This window comes from Ochlerotatus camptorhynchus, unplaced genomic scaffold (genome assembly GCF_037179485.1).
Source record: "Ochlerotatus camptorhynchus isolate MF236.1 unplaced genomic scaffold, CSIRO-AGI_Acam_v1.1 ptg000116l, whole genome shotgun sequence".
NCBI classification, from domain to species: Eukaryota; Metazoa; Arthropoda; class Insecta; order Diptera; family Culicidae; genus Ochlerotatus; species Ochlerotatus camptorhynchus.
In genome coordinates this window covers 401404-426803 of record NW_027040606.1, presented here as the reverse complement: position 1 = coordinate 426803, position 25400 = coordinate 401404, and the positions used below count along the sequence as shown (strand labels likewise).

Here is a 25400-nt window from a genome sequence, read left to right as displayed (position 1 = left end):
TTTGTTGCCTTCCACCAATCGAATGCAGCTCTGGTTGTCTTCCCAAGTAACAATTTTGGTTTTATGAGGGTTCTGTAGACCATGATTTAGGCTTGTAGAATACTATAAAACCGCGATAAAACCTGCAATGTTACTTGGGTTCTAACGTGGGTACCGGCACGTGGGAAACATTAGCAACTTCTTCAACCAACTCATTTCCTGACACGGTTCAGTCAATGCCACGAACTCAGCTTCCGTTGAGAATAGCACCACCCAGTCCGAGCCGAATCAAGAAACCGGAATTGGACTTCCGATCTTGGTGTTTGCCGGCCCAGTCTGCATCTGCATACATCTCTAGTCCCGCAGCCGTGTATCCTAGAAACAATTTATAGTCGCCAGTAGATCTCAAATACCTTAACACTTTCTTGGCCTTTTGCCAGTCCAGCTGTGTCGGGCAACTCGATTTCTGAACAAGGATTGAACTGCAACGTACAGCAGACCGCCGATGAGACTCAGTTACTGTACCTCCTTCTCCTTCTGTTGCAGATATCCAAAATCTAACGGTATTTTCGACGGCTTGGCGTTATCCAGACTGAATCGTTCCGCGAGCTTCAGGATGTATTGCTTCTGGATAATCTTGGAACCGTTGCTATCCCTCTCTATTTCGATTCCTAGGAAATGCCTTGCGTCGCCAAGTGCTGCCATATTGAAGGATTGTTGCAGTACCTGGTGAATTAAATTGCATTAAATTCCTCCTCAGTCTGACAGACGACTAGCATGTCATCGACATATACTTATGTACTGATTGTCATCAGGGAGTTTTTAAAAAACGTTTTGTTCACTTGAACACTTGTATTCCCTTCATCAAATTAGAACTACAGATCAAACTAGAACTACCAACCGATCACTTTTAGAGTCAACTAAGAACTGACTGCCTGTTCTACTTACGACCATCTAACAACCTAACTATTCTGTTAAACTGCTGAGGTCAGCTGGGAACAGTCTACGTCGCCACGATGTCCTCCATCGAATCGTCACGTACAGGGATTCAGGTTGCACTCGATGAGGTTAGTTGGAACTGAATCTGATCTATTCCAGACGCTATGTGGGAACGACGATGTTGTTTCTGGGAATGATGAATTGGCTGGTTGCATGGCTTACCTGCCGTGGAAACTACAATGTAAGGTGGATGGGCTGGATCTTAGGCAGGCTAGGGCATAACTATATATTAATAGGGACGTTGCGATACTACTGATATCAGTAAAGTATCGATACTTTTATTTCGATACCAAGTAATTAAGTATCGATACTTTACAATCGATACTTCTCCAATATCGATACTTTTATCGTGGTATCGCGGTATCGGTATCGAATCGGATGGAAAAACAAGTAACTTGATTTCGGTATATGCGTAAGTTGTGATAAGCGTGTTTGGACAAATTGAGCAATCTCTTCCAGTTGCAATGGCCACAATCTTAGATCCCAGGTTCGAGACCCTCCACTTCCAGGATCCATCAGCTTGCGCAAATGCGATCGACAAAATCCGGGAAGCTTTATCAGATGGTATCCACGATGAAGCAGATGTTGGTGATTTTAACGTGATCGAGGAACAAACTGATAAGTACGACTTCTGGGGACACCACAGGACACTCGCTTACGTCAAACCAAACAAACAAGTACATACTGATCCTGGCGATGAGTTGGCATTATACCTGGCGAGCCCGGTTTGCTCACTAAATGTGAACCCGTTGGAACAATGGGAGGACATGAAGTCAGTTTTTCCAGCGCTGTATCAGCAGGCTAGGATGAGACGAGGCTCGGTAGCTCAGTGGTTACCGTTTCTGCTTACTGAGCAGAAGGTCGGAAGTTCAATCACAGGCCCGTCCCCTTCCTTGCAATTTTTCACTTTACCTTATTCTATACCCACTAGATTTTAATGAAAACCAATTCTTCTTTAACACCGATCGCATCACTTACCACAGTGTGGGTCCTGATCTAAAAATAGAAATTGGATGAGTGCGCGCGCGTGTGTGTGTGCGTGCGTGCAAACTTTCCCCACATCCAACATCAGTGATTTCTCGTGGAAGCGCAGAGGATTTCTCGGTTTCCTTCACAGCGAGTACCACGTCAACACATTCCTTCCCATTCCCTAGTTGACCTGCATTCGGACACGGCCGGCGCTGGTATTGCTAAATATTAGATCTCCAGTTCTTACACATTGAGGATGAATGTTAGTCCCAAACATCATCTGTTGGTTCTCTGTGTAATTGCAGCTGATCTGGTAATAACAGAGCAGCAACCGTGGGCGGACAATCATGCATGCTTTTTTTTTTGCTGTATCAGCAGGCTAGGATGCATATGGTCAGCATGGCAACTTCTGTTCCATGCGAGCGACTCTTTTCAAAGGCTGGATCTATAATTAAAGGGAGAACACGAAATTATTGCGACACCGAAAATGTCATGCCAATTTTCTTATAATATTTAGAATCAAACCAAAATTTTAGGGTAGTTTTATACATATATTTACTTCAAAAATCAAAAGAAAAGTTAATCGATGGAGCCTTGAGTGTAAAATTGAACGCATTTTCTCTTGATGCCCTCCATCAAAGTCTTGACAGTGTCATCCGGTACTAGTTTCTCAGTTTTTTTTTTCCATTTTCTTAACATGTCCTTCTCGTCTTTGACTGTCTTCTTGCTCTTCCGAAGTTCCCGCTTCATTATTGCCCAGTACTGCTCCACCGGGCGCAGCTCCGGACAGTTTGGCGGATTCATGTCCTTTGGAACAAAATGGACAGAATTGGCCTCATACCACTCCAGGACACTTTTAGAATAGTGGCATGATGCCAAATCTGGCAAAAATAGCGGAGCTTCGTCGTGCTGCTGCAAGAATGGCAAAAGGCGCTTCTCGAGGCACTCAGATTTGTAGATCTCGCCATTTACTGTGCCCTTTGTCACGAAAGACTCACTCCTCAGTCCGCAAGAGCAGATGGCCTGCCAAATGAGATATTTGGAGGCGAACTTCGACATTTTCTTCTTCTTAAATTTGTCGTCCACATCGAACTTGCTCTTGCCGGTGAAAAACTCCAACCCCGGAATTTGCTTAAAATCGGTTTTTATATACGTTTCGTCGTCCATCACACAGCAGCCATATTTTGTCAGCATCTTCTCGTAGAGCTTCCGTGCCCGAGTTTTAGCCGTCGATTGTTGCCACTCATCGCGGTTTGGGAAGTTCTGTACCTTGTATGTATGTAGTCCAGCTCTCTTCTTTGCATTCTGGACGTAGCTCTGCGACATGCCGATCTTTTTAGCCAAATCACGGCTTGAGACGTTGGGATTTGCTTTAATCATCCGCTTCACCTTTCCCTCCGTCTTTTTGTTCTCCGGTCCCGGTTTTCTTCCAGCTCCTTTGCCGTGGTCCAATGTCAACCGCTCCTGGAACCGCTTCAACACTCTGGAGACGGTTGAATGGTGAATGTTCAACATTTTTCCCAACTGCCGGTGCAACAGGTCAGGAAATTCCAGGTGTTTGGAAAGAATTTGTTCTCTCAACTCGCGTTGGTTCACCTCCATTTTCGTTGAATCGAAAAACACGACTTCGAGTTTGACAGCATGTACACAATACACATCAATGAGAAAGTGTGCAAAATTTGGTTGATTTTTACCCAATGGTAAAAAAGTTATGCCCTGTTGAATGTGTCGCAATAATTTCGTGTTCGCCCTTTACGGAGACCAGAAACCGATTGTCAGCAAAAGATTTACAGAAACTAATATTTCTAGCAAGCGTCGATGATGCTGAATGGTTCAATTAGTTGGTTTAAATGCTTTTGTTTTTAATAAAGTGATACAAACTGTTTGTTATCGATCTTAAATATGGACTTTCAATTTAAATTCAATCACATTGCTTTTTTATCAAATGATTCGATACTTAAAAGTATCGATACACTTTGTTTCGATAGTATCGCAAATATCAGTATCAGTTATTCGATACTAGTATCGAATCAAGTATCGATACTTTTAAGTATCGCAACGTCCCTATATACATACAGAGATGTACGTGTTGCCCTTCTTCCGCATGTAGAGACATGAATCCGCTATCGAAAACTTGAAGCCTATCTTCCGGAACACTGCGTCCATGCTTTGGTTTTAGACACGGGTGGTTTGCTTCAGCCCATACAAACTTCTCTTCAGCAAGCAGACTGTGTTGGGGCCTCCCATGGTGTATCCCTCTGGCTGATTTATGTAAATGGTTTCTTCTTGATTTTCTTGAAGATACGCGGTCTTCACACCCATATGCTTCACCAGCATGTCACAACGGCTTGCGATTGTGAGAAGTGTTCGAAGAATGACTTGCTTAGCGACGGGAGCAAACACCTCATCGAAATCCACACCAAACTTCTGCGTGAATCCTTGAGCCACCAGACGAGCATCGTGACTCTCACTTTGCGATTTGAGGGCAGCTCAACCAAGGCCCACGTACCATTCTCAATCAGAGACAGATACTCGTCGTCCATAGCACCCTTCCAGAGTTTCGCTTTTGGTCCTCTCAAGGCTTCGGATGCGTTACGTGGGTGCCTATCGAATGGTGGTTGGCCTCTGGTTGCTAGTTCCTGCTGTTGGCCACTTGCTTCAGGTCCAGAACGATCGCAGCTTCTTCCAGCCCCACGTTGATATTGCGTTCGGTTTGGTTTTCTGTAAGGTAGCGCTCCCTTCCACTTCGTCTCAACGGGTGAATTTGATGATGTTTGCAGGGGGAGCGCAGGGTTTGTCACGTCACTCATGGTGTCAATATAATCTTCAGCTTCATTGCTTGACTTATCTTCTTCCATAGGTTCATCATCTTCTATGTCGCTTTCTTGTGTTTCTTGTTCTTCATCAACAGTTGCTCTTGCTTCGGGAACCTCCTCGAACGAAAACGGATCACCCAGATCTAGACGAACAATATTTGGATCGGGTGATGTAGAAGGACAATGGTTGCTCTCCTCCTTCGCTAATGAACGTAACATTTCGACTTTTCACAATTGCACACTTAGAAATAATTAATTTTACACGTGACGGAATCTATGTTTGACATAAAGGATCAGACGTAAACATATATGTCATGTAAAATTAAGTGCTCCGAGACTGAAATGTTCGTTACTCGTCGAAAAGTACGTTTAATTGAATTGAATTGCGCGTCTGTTATGACTCAATTTTAGGTCAAAACTGACGCTCGTATATGTCAGTCTCAGAGCACCTAAATTTACATTATTTTTTTTTTTCTAAGTGTGTGGTTTTCGGATTTCACAAGCGGTATGCCTTGGTGTCCTCGTCAAATCCAGTGAGAATCGTTTGCCTTTGAATCCCATTTGTTGCGCTTTGGTTTCGGAATGCACGCCATCACGTTTTACGCGAAAGCTCTAACATGCGCGAGGTGTGCGCTCCACATTTCTTCTGGTGTCATCCCCTGTCCTTTAGTTAGAGACCGATTCACCAGGTAAACCGCTGTTGCTGTGACGGATTCCCAAGCGCCTCAAATGGTCCTCCAGCTTCCTAAATTCCTTCCCATTGTCTGTTCGAAGTGTCATTATTTTCTTTCCTGTTTGTCGCTCAGCCATGCAACGAAAAGTTTCGAAAGCATTATAAACGCTCTCTGCTGATTTCTCTTCCAGGAAATACACGAAGATCCGACGAGACTTGTAATCCGTAAACCTTAGATAATATCGACTGCCACCCAACTAATTTGATTCCATCGGTCCGCAGATATCCGAGTGGATGACCTTTTTTTATTATAGTTAAAGTCTCAAATACCCTACAATACGGGAATTTTTGGAACGGGGATGTCGCGAAGATGCTGAAAATCGATATCCGACGCCATTTTGGAATTCAAGATAGTGGCCATTGGTTTTACGAAGTATCAAATACCCTAAGATATCAGGTAAGCTATGGGTATTTTCGGAACGGAGACAACGCGTGGCTGCCGAAAATCGACGTTACATCAATTTTCGGCATCTACGTCTCATCCCCATTCTAAAAATAACCATATTTTAGGATATTTGACACTTTTCTGCAAATCGGAAGCCGCCGTCTTGGATTACAAAATGGCGTCGGATATCGATTTCCGGCTTCTAGACGTTACCCTGATTCTAAAAAAAACGTGTGTATGGATATTTGATAGAATTTACAACTTTTTCTCAAACCGGAAGCCGCCATCATGGATTTCAAAATGGCGTCGGATATTGATTTCCAATCTCCAGACGTCACCTCGATTCCAAAAATACCCATATTGATGGGACGGCATTTCCCATTTTTTTCTGAAATAGGAAGCCGCCATATTGGATTTATAAATGGGGTCGGATATCGATTTCCGGCCTCTAGACGCCGTCCCGATTCCAAAAATACCTATATTGATGAATATTTGACAGTATTCTCACTTAATTTGAAATCGGAAGCCGCCATCATGAATTTCTAAATGGCGTTGCATATCAATTTTCGATCTGTAGACTTCATACCGATTACAAAAATAGCAATATTGATGTGTATTTGACTGTATTTCCACTTTTTCGTAAATCGGAAGCCGCCATCTTCGATTTCAAAATTGCGTCGGATATCGATTTTCATCCTCTAGACATCATCCCGATTCCCAAAATACCTTTATTGATAAGTATTTGCCAGCATTTCACACTTTTTCTTAAACTGGAAGCCGCCATCTTGGATTTACCCATATACAAACCACCCGACAATGATAAATTTGACATCCACGTGCACAGATCTATGCGCATACGCTTAAATGAACCGAGTGAACAATCAACAAAAGTTATAAAAACTGCACGAATTCGGATCGAACAGCTTCGCTTCAATGCAAAATTAAGTTCATTTGTCAATGAAAGAAGAAATGAAGACTAGTCAAGCCAAAACAAAAAACATGAAAACGGATTGAAAGTGGATTTTCGATTGACAGTGACTTTGTCCCTGCTCTTGGGTCATTCGTGACTTGTCCGGGGGTGAGATTTGAACTCGTGACTTTGGCGTAAGAGGTAAGGATGTTAACCACTACGCCGGGGTCGCCCCGTGGATGACCTATAGCAGATCCGACGCTCCTGATCTGGGCTTGCTAAAAGGCAAACGTGTCTATTTACCCATAGCACAAATATTGCATTTGTCGCTCCTCCTGAACGGCGTATCAGCATATTCGACTCCGGAAACCAGGCCATCCTTCACTCTTTGTAGGCTGTCGAAGTTGATGTGACCCAGCCTCTTATGCCACAGGTCCTCAGAGAAAGTTAGAAAAACTCCAAAGTTTAGCAACTCTCTCAATGTTGCAATGAGAAGTACACCATCAAAGGCATTGGATGCTTTGCTTTATATGCTACCATTGCATCAATATGTACAATTAGAAGCCGAAAACTGTGCTCTAAGGATTTCATGATAAGTGAAACACTTTGTAGGAGACCTTACATAGAAAAAAATCTGAATTTTAACTATCGCGTAAAATCTCCCTTCGTTTAATTTTGAGCTATACTTGGCATAAACAGCGAAATCGTTTACAAGCTTGCATACAATATTGCTAATTTATGGCAAATCTAGCCTTAATTTTATGTGCGCTATATTTTGCAGAAATTTACGTGAATTTTTTGAACGGTGTAGAGGACACATTAGGATTCTAAAAACTGTTAGTATCAACTATCTAGAAAGGAACAACGAAGACTGGATGGGGAAAAGATACAATTTCAATCGACTTTTTCAAGTATATGGGCGTAATTCATGGTGGTCCGATTCTTCGTCCAGGATCGATTGTTTTTGATACAGATGATCGGTTCCTATGGGCAGATGTCCAACTGTCTTCCAAGCTTAAATCCAAGCAATTTTAGAGTGTTCCATTATATGTTTGCGAAGAAACTATTAGAGTTCAAATTTATGCATAATGTCCGAAGCTGCTCTACATAAATGCTTTAAAGTCGGCGACATGTACATCAAAACTTGTCTGAGAGTGTGTTCAATCACTTCAAAAATTGTCTTATCATAATCAAGTCGAGTTATATTGGGTTCCTGGTCATTGCGGGATTGACGGAAATGAAAGAGCTGATGCACTAGCAAGACTCGGATCTTCTCATGAGTTCATAGGGCCAGAGCCCTTTTGTGGCTTATCGGCTGCATCTTTTAGAATGGAGCTAAAAGCGTGGGAATGTTCAAAAGTGGAGGAAAACTGGAAGCACACTTCCATTGCTAGGCGTTCGAAGTGATTCATAAATCCAAACATTTCAGTGCCCCACAAAATCCTGGAACTTTCTAAGAAAGATCTTATCATATATACTGGTTTTATAAAACGTCATTGTCCGAGCCGTTAACACTTGAAGCTGATTGGAAAACTTCAAGATGATGTATGTCGCTTCTGTGGCATAGAAAAGGAAGACTATGCCACTGTCCGGCAATTTTCAATAAAATGCGTAAGTTCTTCGACAAGGGGCTGATAGAACCCCTTGAGATTTGCAGAACAACTCCCAGTACAGCAGTGCACTTTATTCAAAGTAAAATACCGTGCTGGGATAATGCTATTAGTCAAACAATGCCCTAATAATAGTGATACGGCATCTTGATATAGCTAAAAAAAAAATGGGGAATATATCACAATAGATCAGAAAAATGGTCGTAGTGATGAAAATACCCGACAAGGATATTTGAAAAATGCCACAGATCCGCACTCTCTTGAGACGCACACGCCAGTGCTTCTGATGGCCGCAGCAGATCCAACTTGAATAGGTCACGCTTTCGACTTCCAGTAGCGATTACTTCACCATCCGGGTTGACGACTTTGACTCCTTCGTTACTGAACGTAACAGTGTGTCCTCGTTGAATGATTTAATTCACAGAAAGAAAATTTGTAGACAGCTCTGGAATCACTTGCACATCGTGCACCTCGATAGGGGAATTTTCAGGGCAGCATTCGGGTTCAGTTGTTATCGTTTTTGTTCAAACGCTGACAGTACCGTACACCATGCATTGCCCTTCTTGGATTGATTCGACGTACATTCCTTTCGCAATGTGGCCAAAGTTGTGGCACCACCTACACTTTGGTCCTTTGCTTGATGTTGTATTCGTTGTTTCACTCTGCTTCGGTGGTTGCTTCCAGTACTTGTTGATTGCGAATGCTGCCCCAGACGAAGGTACTCGAATTTCCTGTAGCAGTTTTGTCTTGATGATGTCACCGGTAATCGCTGTTCCGGAATTCTCGAGCGCCATAATCATAGGGCCATATTCTTCAGACAACCCAGCCAGCAAAAGTGTTCCAATCCACTCGTCGCTAATTGCAAAACCGATTCCTCGTAACTGATGGGCGCTTGCTATAATGACGTTGACGAACGGTTCCATGAGGTTGTTATTATTACTCATCAGGCCGACTTTCCGGATCAATCCGGTGTCCTCGTACGCTGCTTCCAACTTTGACCACGCTTCCCGTGCAGACGTCGCTTCCCTCATATGTACGTAATTTACCGGATCAAATAGAAGCATTATTTTCCTCACGCTTTCCGGTACTTCAAAGCATTAACCGCCGGTATCTGCATCTGCATTCTGTGTCGGCTTGACTGCTTTCCACAGATTTTCCAGTTCCAGAAACTCTGGACCGCAAACTTCCACGTCCACGAAGACCAGTTTTTGCGACCTACTAGAAGTTGAATTGACGGCAGACTCAGTGAACCTTGCTGGAAACTTCCCGTGGGAATGGACATCTACTTTTGGAAAAATTTCGAAATTTGATGTTAACTTTTCTTCGCTAGTTTTCCGAACTCTCTGGGTCCATAACTTATAGCGAATTCAAGCATAACTTTTCAAAAGGACGTAAGTCGCAAAAATAAACAATTCGATATTTTGCATCTAACCCAATATAAAATACATGCTTTCCTAAGAGTTAATGAAAAACAAGGTTTGAAATTAATTATATGATTTGAGTAGTAGCTATACTGAAGATCCGAGAGATGTCGCCCCTTCAGTGGTAGGAAAATCATTTTTGCAGTATGGAGAATATCAGACAATCCACGATTTGTGACTGAACATGCTTTTACAGAAGGAAACAAATAAACGAGTGTTTACCTTATCACCATAGAAATGTACTCGTGCAATTTTTGTGCATCTAAAACTGCCCATAAAGACGATAATGAATAAAAACTGAAAATTTTCATGCATTTCCAAATGGTTTCCTACCATTCCCATACATTCGAAAGTGACTCGCCCTCTGGATGTGGATGATGTCAAAAACAACAAAACATGATTAATTGTAATGCATTATGGAAAATATATTTAATGAACGCCCTATGTGACCTTTTTTCATTGTTTTTAAAATGGTGTTGATAGACCCTTTTAATGTCAACATGACTTAACTGTTAAAATTTGATGATAACACAAAAACTGCAGATACGCTCACAGTGAAGCGTCGTATGTGAAAAAACAAAGCAACCACTATCAATCAGCAGATGCGTCAAGTTGTTTCTAAGTAGATACAAAATGGATTTCAACGGGATTCAGCTACTGCTAGGTATGTTTTATTAAAGCGTGGGATATTTCGAAGAAGTGGAAACAGTTCCGCAAGAAGGATTGCCTCCAAGCCTAGATCTAAACGTGCACGATGATGCTTCTAGTAGGGGAATTTACGTATTCTCGGCAACCTAAGCAGCGACCTTCTTTCCATAGCCTTTTTCTCTAAGGAACGGACACATATGCAGTATTGGTTTGTTTACAATCTTTTGCTGCCAGCTGCTCTAACAATTTCAGTCGAAAGAATTGTCAAAGCTGTTTTGAAACGCTTTTACAAAGCTCCAATCTTCTCTAGTGAGAGCGAGTATTGTCGGCAGCCCGTTTTTCTTCGGCAACCGTTCCATTTGAACTGCATGTAAATCAGCTGTTCTATTATCGGCAACTCGAAATCAGCTACAATTTGTAGTGCGTGTGTTGCATTTCAAGAAAACCTTGCTAGATTGCTTTTTCTCAGTGGTAAAAATATAGTCAAATTGAAGCTGAAATCATAAAAAATCGTTTGCATGCATTCAGCGAAGTGTTTTCGTAAGAAAATCCAGTGAAAATAGTGTTTCAATTTTAGTTGCCGAAAATAGTCTGTCATGCCGAAGCCGTCATTTCCCCTAGTTCTAGTAGTGATATTTTTGTATAACGTTCCACTCGAGCACAGAAATACTACCAACGAAAGGAATCAAACGGCCAGAGTTGTCACAAAGCAACTCTGTCCCAGATAAGTCATTTTCCTCTTCTGCTCTTCCCATTATCTTCTATCCATTCTGATGATGATGCTTCGTGGCTACCCGATACTGGTTGTGGGATTTAATCGTGTAGGATTACATCCGATTACGATGAAGTCTCTGTTTGAATCCTGCTAAAAAAAGTTATGACACGTTTGTTTTTGTATTTCCGGGAGCAACATGTTTATTATTTCAAAGGTATTCTTATAAAATTGCACTTTAATCTTCACATACCAATCTGATCAGCGCTTTCTTAATACGAAAAACGCAAATCGTTTAACATCTGACAGCAGATAATGCGATGACCCTCTCATATCCGCTTTTCACATCGATTATTTCACAACTCTGGGTAGTTATGTAAATAAACCAACCAACCGACAATACCTCAATGCTTTTCGAGCTGCCGACGTATCTTCACTGCAAAACAAAAATGATTTGACGTATGCGAAAACCCTTTTGTCAAATAGACGAATCATGCAGGGTGTATGTAACAATCAAGGTGTGATACCGACGAATGAATCAGGGAGTATGTGAGTAGTACAAAAGTAAAAGGTGTATGATTTTGTTTTATCAAAAGTCTTGTCCGTGTTTGTAAAAATCGACATTTTTCACAATTCTCTTAAACGCAATCCCTTTATCCAACTAATAGCACAAGCAGGTTTAAAAAAATAGCTGTAACTTTTAAATAGCATTTAATAATCTCATATAGACATTGCTATCCAATGTTTCTAATTTCCTATCCAATGTTACATACGTCCTTTTGAAAAGTTATGATTAATTCGTTTATTATTGTGTTCCAACCTGGATCGGGTATCAAGATTGGGTTTGCTTGTTTACTGACAATCGTCAGTTTGATCGTTTATAGGAAAGTTTGAACATACTGAGAGGTAAGCACATATCATCGGTAAGAGACGTGTGTGTGAGAAAATTTGCGAAAAAATCCAAGGGCACCGCTGGGATTCGAACCCACAATTCCCATTCAGTACACGGGTGCATTGCCAATTATACAACGGTGGACCTATGGTCTACGGATGTATTTGGCTAATGACATTTGAGTTTCGAATCCGTTCCCCCACCCTAGTCTTTTTGCGCAAGCGTTCTCTGATACACAACAATCGTCTATTATCGACGATATGTGCTTGTACCGCAACCACTCAGTATCAGTCGATGTGAACAAACACAGCTCATTTTTGTTGTTCATCTTACATGCTGAAATATGTCCAGTACAGTATTGACTCTAACATTTTGAGCTGCCGGCCTCACCTCCGACCACCGGACCGTAGTTGATGAATATCAATTATTTTTACTTTTTGAATTTACGGTTTAGCGACTTTGCAGTCAATTTTAATTGTTTATAGGAAAGTTTGAACATACTGAGAGGTAAGCACAGTCAAGTCAGTTTGTTCGGTTGTTTATAAAACCTACCTCAGGTTGAGGTTCGCATTGACAAAAAGTTCGGTTTCGCACTGGGTTGGAACTCGCTCCAACCCCGATAATAAACGAATTCGCTATTATTATTTTTATTTTCGATTAACATATATCAGCCTTATATGATTATATTGTCGTATGACACCAACATCTTTCCACTTTGTGTTGTAGCATTTTTGTGTTTTCAAAGCCATTTTAAAAAATCCGGACTCGAAAATCTTGTTGGGGTTAAAAATGCATTTTATTTTTCATAGTTCAATGTAACAGCTATACATTAGTAGGTATTATGCTTATTGTAAGACCATTGTTTCAGTCTTCCTTCTTACCATAGGTTATTGCTCGAATCTTTCTTCGTACATCATCATCTTAAACACGAGCCCTGTTCCCACTTATTTGGCTGCCGAATTCCATTTCCGCTTGAAATCCTTCAGGTCAATTGCAGTTCCACCCTTTTTCTTCAGTATGTGTTTCACAATTGACCAGTATTCCTCAATTGGCCTTAGATCCGAAGTATTTACCGGATTCATCTCCTTGGGAACAACTGTGACGCTATTTTCGATGTACCACTGTTTGGTGTAATTTGAGTAGTGGCAGCTTGCCAAGCCCGGTCCGATTTGGCAATTCAACTCATGCTGCTCCAGAAAAGGCAGTAGTCTCTTCCGCAGGCACTCCTTTTGGTAAATTTGTTGGTTCATGGTCCTAGAAGTAACGAAAGTTTCGCTTTTCAGCCCACAACTGCAGATTTCTTGTCAGAAAGGGAATTTCGACTTCTTTTTGATTTTACATTCTTCTGGGGCACTCTTCCGGTGAACCGAGATATAAAATTCCTGCCCAGGAATTTGATCGAAAACTGCTTGAGAAGCATACCCAAGAAACCAAGGTGCCTTCCTTTCATTTTGGCTTAAACAAAGTTTTATGATATTATGGAATAATCAGATATTAAGATAATATTTTGTTTGTGTAAGCAACAAGAAAAGATTGTGCAGTTTGGTTTGACACAAAATGCCTGCCAATTTTTACAACATGTGAGTCGGAATAAGCAATTTAGTCATTTATCTCAACCACTCTTCGCGAAGAGGCGAACAGAAAATCGCTCATTGTTACTCTTTCAAAGCTAAATTACAGTACGGAAAACAAGATCGACGGAAAAACAAATCAAGGAGTCTGTAGACTGCCATAGCTCAATATTCGAATGGGTATATTTTATTGCTGCAATGATTATCCTTACATCTTTAGGTCTTATCAATTATGGGAATCAAGCCATCATGTCCATCCAATCAGAAAATAGCCATTTAACAAATTTCCTTTCTTTGTTCCATAACAGCCTCATCAGTGGTCTTGGCGGTGCCCTGTACGTGTGGGTACACAGGAAGTACGTACTATTTATGCGATCTAGCAAGAGGATGAACAAATTTTTACAAAAGAAGTAAGTCCCTCATCATCCGGATTTACCGATATCTATAGAATACTCACCTTCCTTTTGCCGATAATTCCAGTCGATTCCTGTACCCCGGCATCGTGTCACTGATAGTGGCCACCCTTTCATTCCCCCTGGGTTTCGGTCAGTTCATTGCCGGCGACTTGAGCACCCACGAGCAGGTACACCAGCTCTTCTCCAACTTCACCTGGAGCAGGCACGAGCTCACCGTCGAGCAGGCTGCCATCGTGTCCAACTGGCGTACGGCCTACACCGACGTCTTTACCAATCTCATCATTTATCTGTTATTCACGGTGAGTTCTATCTATTGGTTTAATATTCAAAAATCTACAATCCTAATATTCTTTCCCTGGCTTATTCAGTTCTTCTTGTCCATCGTTGCTTCGACCATTCCGGTTCCGTCTGGTATATTTATCCCTGTGTTCAAAATTGGTGCTGCCTTTGGACGGATCATTGGCGAAGCGATGCATCTGTGGTTCCCGTACGGAGTTCGTTACGGTGGTAAGCTAGCACCCATAATCCCGGGAGGATACTCCGTCGTCGGGGCAGCGGCTTTTTCCGGGGCCGTCACGCACACAGTGTCAGTGGGAGTGATTGTATTCGAAATGACCGGTCAAATAACGCACATCGTCCCAGTGATGATTGCTTCACTGGTTTCGAATGCGGTGGCAGCCCTGCTCCAACCGTCTATGTACGATAGCATCATTCTGATTAAGAAGCTACCCTATCTGCCGGATCTGTTGCCCAGTGGGTCGGGTATGTACAACATCTACGTGGAGGACTTTATGGTTCGCGATGTCCGCTACATCTGGAAGGGAATCTCGTATCAGAAGCTGAAGGACATCTTGAAAGCAAATAAGGGTTTGCGAAGTTTGCCCATTGTAGATAGTCCTGAGAGTCCTGTACTTCTTGGTAGCGTCCAACGATACGAGTTGATCAAGATGATCGATAAACATATTGGTCGTGAGAAACGTTTGGAAATGGCTGCCAAGTGGATGAAGGAAGCTGAAGAGAAGGCGCGTGAGGAACAGGAACGACTCAGGCGGGAAGCTGACGAACTGCAAAAAACTCGTCGCCCATCGAGATTCGAAGTCAGCCCCGCTCCGGACATTCTTAAGCTCCGTGAACGAGCCAACAACGAAATGCTGCCTCCTCAAGCAAAGAAGGAAACATCCTCCGGATTCAGTCCCGTGTTCGGAACGCAACCGAAGAAATCCATCCTCAAGAAGACCAACTCATTCACACTGAAAGGCTTTACTCCACTTTCACCGCACAGTCCCACGCACACGCCGTACACTACCATCACCGGAGGTACCGAGAGTCGCATTCGGTCCGCGTTCGATATAATCTTCCGCAAGTCTGCCACCCTGCAGGATGTTACCCCCGATCCGGAGCTCGGTTCCATTGGAACGCCTAGCATCACCGGAACCGAGATACCACTTACACCAGGCATTTCCAAGAAGGTCCAACTGCCGAGAGAACGCGTCATCGACATGTCGGCAGAAGACCAGAAAGCATGGGAACTGGAGGAAATGGCAAAGCCTATTGACGTGGAAAATCTACACATTGACCCTGCGCCATTCCAGCTGGTGGAACGTACGTCCATTCTGAAGGTTCACTCGCTCTTCTCGATGGTCGGCATCAATCATGCCTATGTGACGAACGTGGGAAGGCTGGTCGGAGTGGTGGCACTGAAAGAGGTAAGATCTCAACAACTGGGTAATTTCTGACTAGCAACATAACGATATGGATTCCATATTGCAGTTGCGACAAGCGATCGAGAACGTAAACAGCGGAACGCTCACGCCGGAATCGGTGAAGCAGAAACAGGAAGATGAAGCGGCAGAAAAGGCGAAGAAAGGTAAGCCTCACCCGAAGGTTACTTTTTACATTGGTTAGATTTAGTTTTTACCCTGGATAAGAATAAACAAGAGACTATTTATTGACACCGGAATGAGGACTATGATGGTGACTTCAAGTACAATCCGAAGACGAATATGAAATAACTGACGGACGTTAGCGAACCAAAACACCGACTCTGACAAATATAATATAAGTTTCATTTTTGTTACACTCATGATCAGTACAAACCAAAGAATCACAACGGACAATTCTGAAAACGATAATGCCATTATCATTTTTGTAACATAGAACTAATAGCAAAAAATCTCCGATCAACAGCACCGTACCAACAATCAATACGAAACTAACGATTTGAAATTGGCTCACTACTTGACTAGCCTATTGGTCCCAAGCAAACGATTAACGTACCCTATTCTAGTCAAAATTCTAGTACTACACAATGTTTGTTTTGATTCGCTATGAAAGTTTGACAGATAAAATGAGGGGTTAGTGGATTTTCCTATGTTTCGAGGGGTGAATCGATTAGCTTGGGACCGAAGATAGTACCAGAGCTGAGCCAAAAAGTTGAGCACGTTACTTCGGGACCTACTAGTCTTAGAGTTACCTCTATGACCGTACTCAGTAGGTGGTAAAGATGGCATTTGCCACACAGAAAAAAAAAATCTGAATTTTACTGGTGATGTAAACATTCATGCGTGTAAACTTCCTTTTTACGTAAACTAGCAACTTGTAAGAAATGTAGGAAACATATGAAATATTTCATGACATGTATCATAAATTTACACGATGATATTATGATTGTATGATAGTGCCAAGTTCCATAATTATTATTTTTCAAAGCTCTTTCAATTCAGTCAAGATCTCAGAACATCCATGACCGTCTTCAAACTTCAGGAATGATCTTTAACCTTTTCCAAGAATTTTCTTAAACATCTGGGCGAAACAAAGTTCACGAAACTTCCAGTAAGTTCCCAAATCAAACGCTGAAGTTTTAAGAAATAAGCTGAACTTCTGTGATACTCCCTGAGTGTCCAAGGTGTGGTCCGAGAAGCTCTAAGATCAGTTTATGAATTTATCAGTTTTACGGATGTTTCGGATCTTCCGGTGGACGGTCATAACTCTGAATTCATTCTGACAAGGCGTCTAAAAAAACGTGGAGAACTAGGATCAGTTTCGTAAATTGACCACTTTTACGGATGTTTCGAAAAAAAAACACGAAGCTCTATGATCAGTTTCATGAACTGACAATTTAACGGATGTTCCGGATCTTCCGGAAGACCATTACGTGGTCCCAGGTTTCAGATTCCAGTCACAACTCCGAATTAATTCTGAGAAGACGTTTATGAGTGACTTCGAAAAAACTATGGAGCACTGGGATCAGTTTCGTGAATTGACAACTTTTACGGTTATATCGGATCTTGCGGAGGACCAATACGTGGTACCCAGGGTCATATTCCACTCACAACTCCGAATTTATTCTGATAAGATGTCCGGGTCTTCCGGAGGACCAGGCTTATGACTTTCCGGATGCAAAAATTTCCCAAAAGGTGGTCATTTATTTTGTTAATAATTTCCCAGAAGACACCAGGAAGTTATCTCTTCAAAACATCCTACTATAAGAGTTTGTCCCCAATAAGCTTTTATCCCATGTGGTACGTGTATTCGTTAATGACGGTTCCTATTGTGCGGTCCTTATTAACCGTACTATAGAAATCTTGACTGTAGATGGAGCATGGGGATTAGATTTATATTTTCAATGCATACAAGTTTATTGATCCATTCTATAATATTATATAGATCAGTATCGACGCCGGCCAAGGTTGGTCTCTGGAGAGGAGAAGAATGATTAGTTTGATAATCGTTGTCACTAGAGACTGAGTTTACCTCTGCATCATCATTATAGTTGCCGCGGGAAGGATAGTTGTATTCGTGGATCGGGGTTGTTTTAAGATCAGAATTCACTGTGGCGATCAGAACTTATCTATTCACCTTTCGAAAGGTTTTAGCTATCTAACCAACTTTTCCGAAAGCATGTTCCTACACTGATATTTGCTGCAAGCATGAAGTCAGGCTGTACGGCTATGACATTACAATCCATATGAATATCACTAGGGAAAAGTTGAAAATCTTACTTCTATCTCAATAATTGATCTATTTTGTATCACCATTGCATTGTTTCAATAGTATTAATGAGTATTCTAAAGATACTCGACTGCTGGCGAATATAAGGAAAAAACCGGCTGCAGAATTATGTCAATGTCATTTGCCCACTGACATTGAGGCGAGTAATATTGACATTGGAACTGTGGGAGCAGATACTGAATAGAAAAAAATCAGTATTTTGTAGGTATTGATATTGATATTTTGCAGCACAGGTGAAGGGCAATGCTTTTAAAGTAAATTCATGTGATCATTATAAAAATATTCTGTAAAGAGTGCTATACTAGGGGTAGAACACTTGAGGTGCATTTATTATAACAAAAAAGTAGAAGGGTCTGTGTCTAGGGGCACGAACGGAAGCTTGACGTAGGACCACTGCGGTGCATGCTGTTCCACTCATATGTCGTGTCCGACGCTTGTCCGTCCGTTGCTCGAAAGCAAATGACGAAGAAAACTACTACTACTAACATTATGTTTATTTCGGTTTGTTTATGATTGGACATTGATTTTACATTTTGATTGATTATCCTACCTGGCTCTTCATCTCTGTTTAATTTATTATCCTAATTTAATATTTTTGTTTTGCAACTAGTTCACAGCACACCCCTTAAGGGGTGTGTTTTGTTTGAATTGGAAAAAGTGATAACCTACCTAACTACAAGCATAACTTAACCTAACGTGCTAGATCACGTATGACCTGGTGACTTGATCTCAGACAGGTGTCTCTGAACCTTTCCAGGATGAAAACTCTCCGTTCTTCTAATGTTTGAATTCTAGTTCGCGAGGGACTGTTTAAAAGCATCCTAAGGATCTTGTTCTGGATCCTTTGGAGTTTAAGGTGATGGCATTTTGCGCAACTCTCCCAGATTGACATACCGTACTCGATTACAGGAAGGATGATTTTTTTTGTAGACAGAAAGCTTATTTTTCAGGGACAGGTTTGACTTCCTGTTGATAAGTGGATACAACGATCTTATCAAGATGTTGCACTTGGTTTTCGTTTTGTCTACGTGCTCTCTGAAAAGAAGCTTGCTGTCTAGTATTAGCCCGAGGTACACGACCTCTTTGGACCATTCCACCACTGTGCCGTTCAGGCAGATCTTGTTATTCTCCGACGGAACAAGTCTAGGAGATTTAGAGTGTGGAAAGATAATGACCTGGGTCTTTGCCGCGTTGATACGGATCTTCCAGCTGTTGAAATATGACGAAGAAAACGATTTGGCAAACGTTTTTAGTATCGCTGCTTTTCTCCTCCCTTCCTTTGATTCGTGAAATGGTGAGCGGTTAACCGAGCATTGAGCTCACTCATGTGAGCATGCGCAATGTGTCGTGTGTTCGATTTGCGTTCTATCGTTGCGTCCGTGTTTGGAATTTTTCGTTACATGTCTGAATTTTGATTATTTAATGTGACCCCCAGTATAGAAATTAAAGACGTAGTCCTACGTAAAAAAAATGCATTTTCTCAGTGCATTTTTTGCTGCGTGTAGCTTTAAGTGACACCTTTCATGCATGTATACATAAAGGGTTTTGTCCTGTTTTGTTGTTCGCTTCGGTTTCGCTCAAATCCACACTCCTGGCTTGAGAAAATTATTCCAGAAGCTCCACGGCCGAAAACGCTGAAAAAAATCCGTCGAATTTTCCGGTGGCAGCATTAGAAATCCGAAAATGCGAGAAAACTCCGTCGAAGCTCACTGGAACCTCCTTTGGCAGCACCGAAATCTATCGGAGCCCTCTTCGCCGTGAACATATGAAAACTCCTTCGAAACTCCCCTCGAAAATTCAGATGCTGCCAACGGAGGTTCCCAAAGACTTTCGACGAAGTGTCCACGCATTATCGGTGAAAGAGGTTCTGCACGATACCAGTGAAGAGATTGGATGCTGCTGACGAAAGTTCCAGCGAAAATCGACGGCGTTTTCTCACGTTGTCGATGGACGAGGTTCTGCGTGATTTCGGTGATTTTGGAAGTTGCCAGCTGGAGTTTCTGGAAATTGAAACGGATTTTTCTTGCCTTCTAGGTGGAGGAGGTTCTGCATGATTTCGAAGACTGCCAGTGAAGGTTCTAGGAACTTTGTCTTATCCTGATCAAGGGTTTATCCACCAGCATTACGATTGACTACATACATTACATTGGGGCTACATTGAGTATGTTGATGTTGACAAATAAACAAATACATAGAGTCAGGCATGGAAAATCATTTGCATTCATTTCGTGCATTCATTTACATTCATTTGCCTCTAACTTTTTTCTTCAACAGTATTCCGCAAAATGATGTATATAGCTTTTGTAGGTTTTGTTATTAGCTATAACTTTTGTCAACACGTCAAACCCGTATCTCTTGTGCATGACAGACCAGAGCGAACAGAAGCCACTACTGTTTTTCAGTGAATGTATTTTACATTCACTTAAAAACAATAACAAGTTCTGCCCACTCTAGTTCGTGATGCATAAGAGATACAGATTTGAGTTTTTAGCAAAAAATGAAGCTAATGACAAAACCTACAAGAGCTCAACATATCATTTTGCGAAATGCTGTTGATCAAAAAAGTTAAAGGCAAATGAATGTAAATGAATGTATGAAATGAATGCAAATGATTTTCCATGCCTGCATAGAGTTAAAGAGCCTGGATATATAATTCAGGCTCTTTACATAGAGTATATCAGGCATAACATTTGATAACGGCACAAAAGCATTTGTAAACAAATTTTTTAAGGCTCTTTACACCACACGTGAACCAAAGTACGCCCGCGCAAACCAATACCACTTTCGGAAAGGTGATAGTTGCCCCTATCCTATGATGTTGTTGGTTTGCGTGAGCCATTAAAAGGCCATTATGGCCCATTAAAAGGCGAAATTTCTATGGCGTTTTCTTACGATCTTGGTGGATGAGGTCCTATTCGGTTTCGGTGGAGATTTATTATGCTGCCAGCGAACGTTTAAGGAAATTTTAACGGAGTTTTCAAGCGTTCTCAGTGGAGGAGGTTCTGCATAATGTTGGTGGAGATTTCTGATTCTGCCAGCGGATATTCCAGATTCGTCGGAGTTTTCTCGCATTCGCGGTGGGGATTTTCGGTGCTGCCAACGGAAGTTTCAGGAAATCTGTACGATATTTTCTCGGGTTTTTAGGATTAGGAGCTTCCGCATGATTCCGGTGGAGATTTCTGATGCTGCCAACGGAGGTTCTACGGAATTTTGACGGAGTTGTCTCGCGTTCTCGGCGGAGCAGGAAATTAGCTTCTGCATGATTTTGTAGAAGATTTTCTTTGCTGCAGGAGAAGACGCAAGATTTTCGTGAATACTCCACTCCGAGTTTTATTTTCCTGTTGTGTTTTTTTTTTTATCTTCGCCTCGATGCATGTATGTATGTATACACGGAGATGAAAAACTTCCCAAAATTAAGTACTTTCCCCTCAATTCTGGGGTTCAGCCCAATAACCCAAATTTGAGTAAATCGCATATAGTATTTTCCATTTAACACCAGCAAAAAATTACCAACTCTTAGGTATATTCTACCCAAAATTAAGTTTCATTCACGTAAATTTGAGAATATGCAATTTACTCAAAAGTAACTTATTGGGCTGAACTAAAGGGTGTCCACGATGAAATTGCCACACACAAAATTGATTCGCAAAATTCGAGTTTTCATCCGATTGCCATCAAATTTTCAGGGATTGAGAAATAACTATTAAACTTCATTTTACCATTTTACTCGTATTTTATTTACAGTCCATACGCAAATGCCCGCACCTTGGCCTTAACCCCGGCCATAAGATTCTGCACAACCTGTGAATCAACCGTTTTTTGCATGTAAACCCATACTTTCTTCAGTTCCTCGACTGTCTTCACTACCTTAGGTCGTTTAAGAAGGTGCTGCTTCATAATCGCCCAGTACTTCTCGATGGGGCGGAGCTCCGGAGTGTTGGGAGGGTTGAACATTTTCGGCACGAAATTGACCTTATTGTCCGCATACCACTTCAGCACGTCCTTGGAGTAGTGGCATGAGGCCAAATCCGGCCAGAAGATTGTTGGGACGTTGTGGGCCTTCAGGAGAGGAAGCAGCCGCTTCTGGAGGCACTCTTTTATGTACACCTGTCCGTTCATCGTGTCCTGGGTCACGAAAGGTGCACCCCGCTTCCCGCACGTGCAGATGGCTTGCCAAACCAGGAATTTCTTCGCAAATTTGGACATCTTCTGAGTGCGGACATGCTCCGGAACGCTGAACTTATCCTTGGCCGTGAAAAACAGGTTGCCGGGGATCTGTTTGAAGTCGGCCTTCACATATGTTTCGTCGTCCATGATGCAGCATTCAACTTTCGTCAGCATGTTGAGGTACAACTTCCTGGCACGGGTTTTGGCGGACTTGTTCTGCTTCTCGTCGCGATTAGGGGCCTTTTGTACCTTGAACGTTCGAAGCCCAGCCTTAGTTTTGGCCTTCTGGACAAAACTTCGGCTTAGGTGCAGCTTCTTAGCCACATCCCTAACGAAGGCGTTCGGATTTCGGTTGAAGGCCCCAACTACGCGGTTGTGATTTTTGGTGTTGTACGGAATACTTTTTCCTTCACTTCTGGGCTTCCGATCGGTGGTCAACCGTTCCTCGAACCGCTTAATCACTCGCGACACCGTGGAATTCGCGATTCCCAACGTTTTAGCGATGGAACGATGCGAGAGATCCTTGTTCTCGTGATGAATGCGCAAGATTTTATCACGCACGAGCTGTTCTTTCGACTCCATTTCCGCGAGTTTTGATCACAGGACTTTAAAACTTGCAGGATGTAAATGATGCACTATGAACTAAATCCACCCAAATTTTCATTAAATTCTACCCAACGGTTAAAAAGTTAGAGCAATTTCATAGTGTGGCAATTTCATCGTGGACACCCTTTATATCGTTGGGTCGAATCTCTCGTTCCTTTTTTGACAACAATAACGAGTGCAAGTGAGAGGCTGAAGTCAATATTAAATAAAAAGAACTCAAATTTTGGGTATTATTTTTTCTCCGTGTACACGGAGAAAAAAAACCTTAAATTTAACACTACTCAGTCAGGTAAGTTGGACTAAGGATGTAGTTTTAGACATGAACCGCAGAAGACTTCACTTCACCAAATAGGACATAAAGCTCAACCTAGCATAAGAAAATATAGCCATTCATACTCCAAAAATATTCTTTTTTTAAACTATTATTTCAGAAGCAGAAAACAACAACTCATCCCCGGAGGAACCCCTACTGCCGAAGGGCGACACCTACAGTGATAAGAAAGTAAATAATACCATAACCTCTATGGATTCGGCACTGTCCTATTCGGACAACTGCTCCGATATCGAACTAGATCACGTTAGGTTTGCAAACGATAAGAATAGCACCTCCACCATTCACAGTAGCAACGATAGCAGCAACAGCAGCAGTAACATAAAGAACAACAAACCGCAGTAATACTAACAACTTTTGAAAGTGTGGCGAATCAAGAAACGTCCAATAAGGGATATGGATGCCTTTTCTCAAAACTAAAACACTTTGGTATCTCAAATCTAAACAAAATAACTGTCATATTGACACCATCACTCGAACAAGAAAGTAATTACTCAATCACCTGAACAGCACACATTATCCAACCGTTTCCATACACTAAACACAAGGAGAGGATTGAATAAGATCACCCACTGGTGATTTTGGATCGTTGGACAAGGTACTTGGGGTGGAAATGCTACTGGTGTGCTATTTTATGCTTTCAAATAACCTCTGGGCAATCTGAGTATTGTTTTAACAATAGTTGTAGTTTTACATATTTTCCATACTAACAAATTGCTTGAATGACCTTCAATGTCTTTATCATAGCGACACCTAGTGTCATTAGGTCAAACTATTCATATTTTTGCATTCGAATGCATGTGAAAAACTCGGGAACCGACAGCGCTCATTTCGACCCCTCTCTCTCTTTCTCTCTCTTCCGCACAGATATTCAAGGATTAACCAAGGCCCATGAGCTATGAATCGGCGGCATGGCATCAAAACGTCATCATCGTCATCATCATTCTGTATTGTATATTTTACTTTCCCCTTCTCGCCAGTCTGACATGATGTGAATGATGCGCGGATCTTCCGAGAAAGTTGTGATTCTAATTTTAGTCCCATCCTACTACCTACGTTATTCCTAAATGTCTACAATTGCAAGGCCGCGTGGTTACCTTCCGTTTTCATCGACCACAACGACCACCGGAAGTAGAGGAAACGAGCATGAGGCGCGATAAGTCACCCGATAAACGGTTAAATTAATCTGCTAAAAGAAAGTAGCTGTGAAAATGTCATCACCCAAACAGTGCCAAGCATGTAAGTTGCTACGTTCGCTGGGTTTTATATTTAATTCAAACCATGCCAAGTCCCCACATCGATAGGAAATTATACAGCTTTTTAAATACTGATAATGTGTTTAAAAGTAAACAACTAAATCAAATGTATTTTATAGCGGTGGGCCGTCAAAGAGGGCTCCACTCACAGTGTAAATAGGTATCATTTGCTTAAGAGATAATAAGACGAATCACTGTTGAACAAAAGACATTTTACCTTTAATATTGTAATGTTAAGCGAAGCAAGTGTGTGATTCAGTCTGTAAAATGTATGAAGATGTAAGCCAATGCAAGCAGTAATGGTTCAAAACCCCGCGGAACAGAAGCTAACGATAGGTCGATTGAGTTTCAGTACTGCGATATCAAACAGGCAAAAGAAAGACACAGCATTATTATCCTCACCTGACTGTTTTAGAGAAATTTGTTACATTTTGGGGAATGCGAAATCTTTAATGTCAAATAGAGTCATTAGGATAATTTTAATAGACTAAATGTAGTTTCTTGATCCGAACAACCTTGAGCGTAATTTGGGTTGGGTGTACGAATGTAACTGCGGCCACTCTTCTACAGGCACTCTACCCACCTCCACTTCCGTTTTCGGATTTCTGTCGATGTCGGCTTCTGTTCTGAGATCCAGTTGTGAGGCACGTATTATAAACCGCATGCATCGGTTATTGAAGTGTGGCAGCTTTTGAGTGTTCACCGTTCACTACCACCTAATAACAATTAGAAATACTCAGAGGGAGAGATGGGCGGAGAGAATGTTTTTAGCCAAATGAACTGTCTAAATCTGAGCCAATCGAACATTCCCATTAAAAATTTTCCGAGGATTTCTTATTCTTACTAGAATAAATTTGAGAGTATTGCAATCGAACAGAAATTCAATCACTTTTATGTTTTGTGTGCTTCTCAAATTCAACTAGTTTTTGGAATCAAAAACAATATTCTAACTCTATTGATTGATTGAT

The 25400-nt window shown here is 41.7% G+C and overlaps 1 protein-coding gene across 16 annotated transcripts in view; it reads left to right on the top strand.

Moving 5' to 3' along the window:
- The window catches only part of ClC-a (chloride channel protein 2), a 188843-nt gene extending 163919 nt beyond the window's left edge, over nucleotides 1–24924 (top strand). For 15 of the 16 annotated variants that reach the window (XM_065220112.1, XM_065220111.1, XM_065220117.1 and 12 more), the window contains 6 exons: nucleotides 13954–14055; nucleotides 14126–14360; nucleotides 14430–15767; nucleotides 15832–15928; nucleotides 23277–23774; nucleotides 24044–24924. In XM_065220112.1, the coding sequence (XP_065076184.1) occupies nucleotides 13954–14055; nucleotides 14126–14360; nucleotides 14430–15767; nucleotides 15832–15928; nucleotides 23277–23521 (2017 nt within the window). In that variant the 3' untranslated portion in view covers nucleotides 23522–23774; nucleotides 24044–24924. The remainder of the gene's footprint in view (nucleotides 1–13953; nucleotides 14056–14125; nucleotides 14361–14429; nucleotides 15768–15831; nucleotides 15929–23276; nucleotides 23775–24043) is intronic. The other variant, XM_065220110.1, reaches the window with a different exon arrangement.
- Nucleotides 24925–25400: the final 476 nt, after the last annotated feature.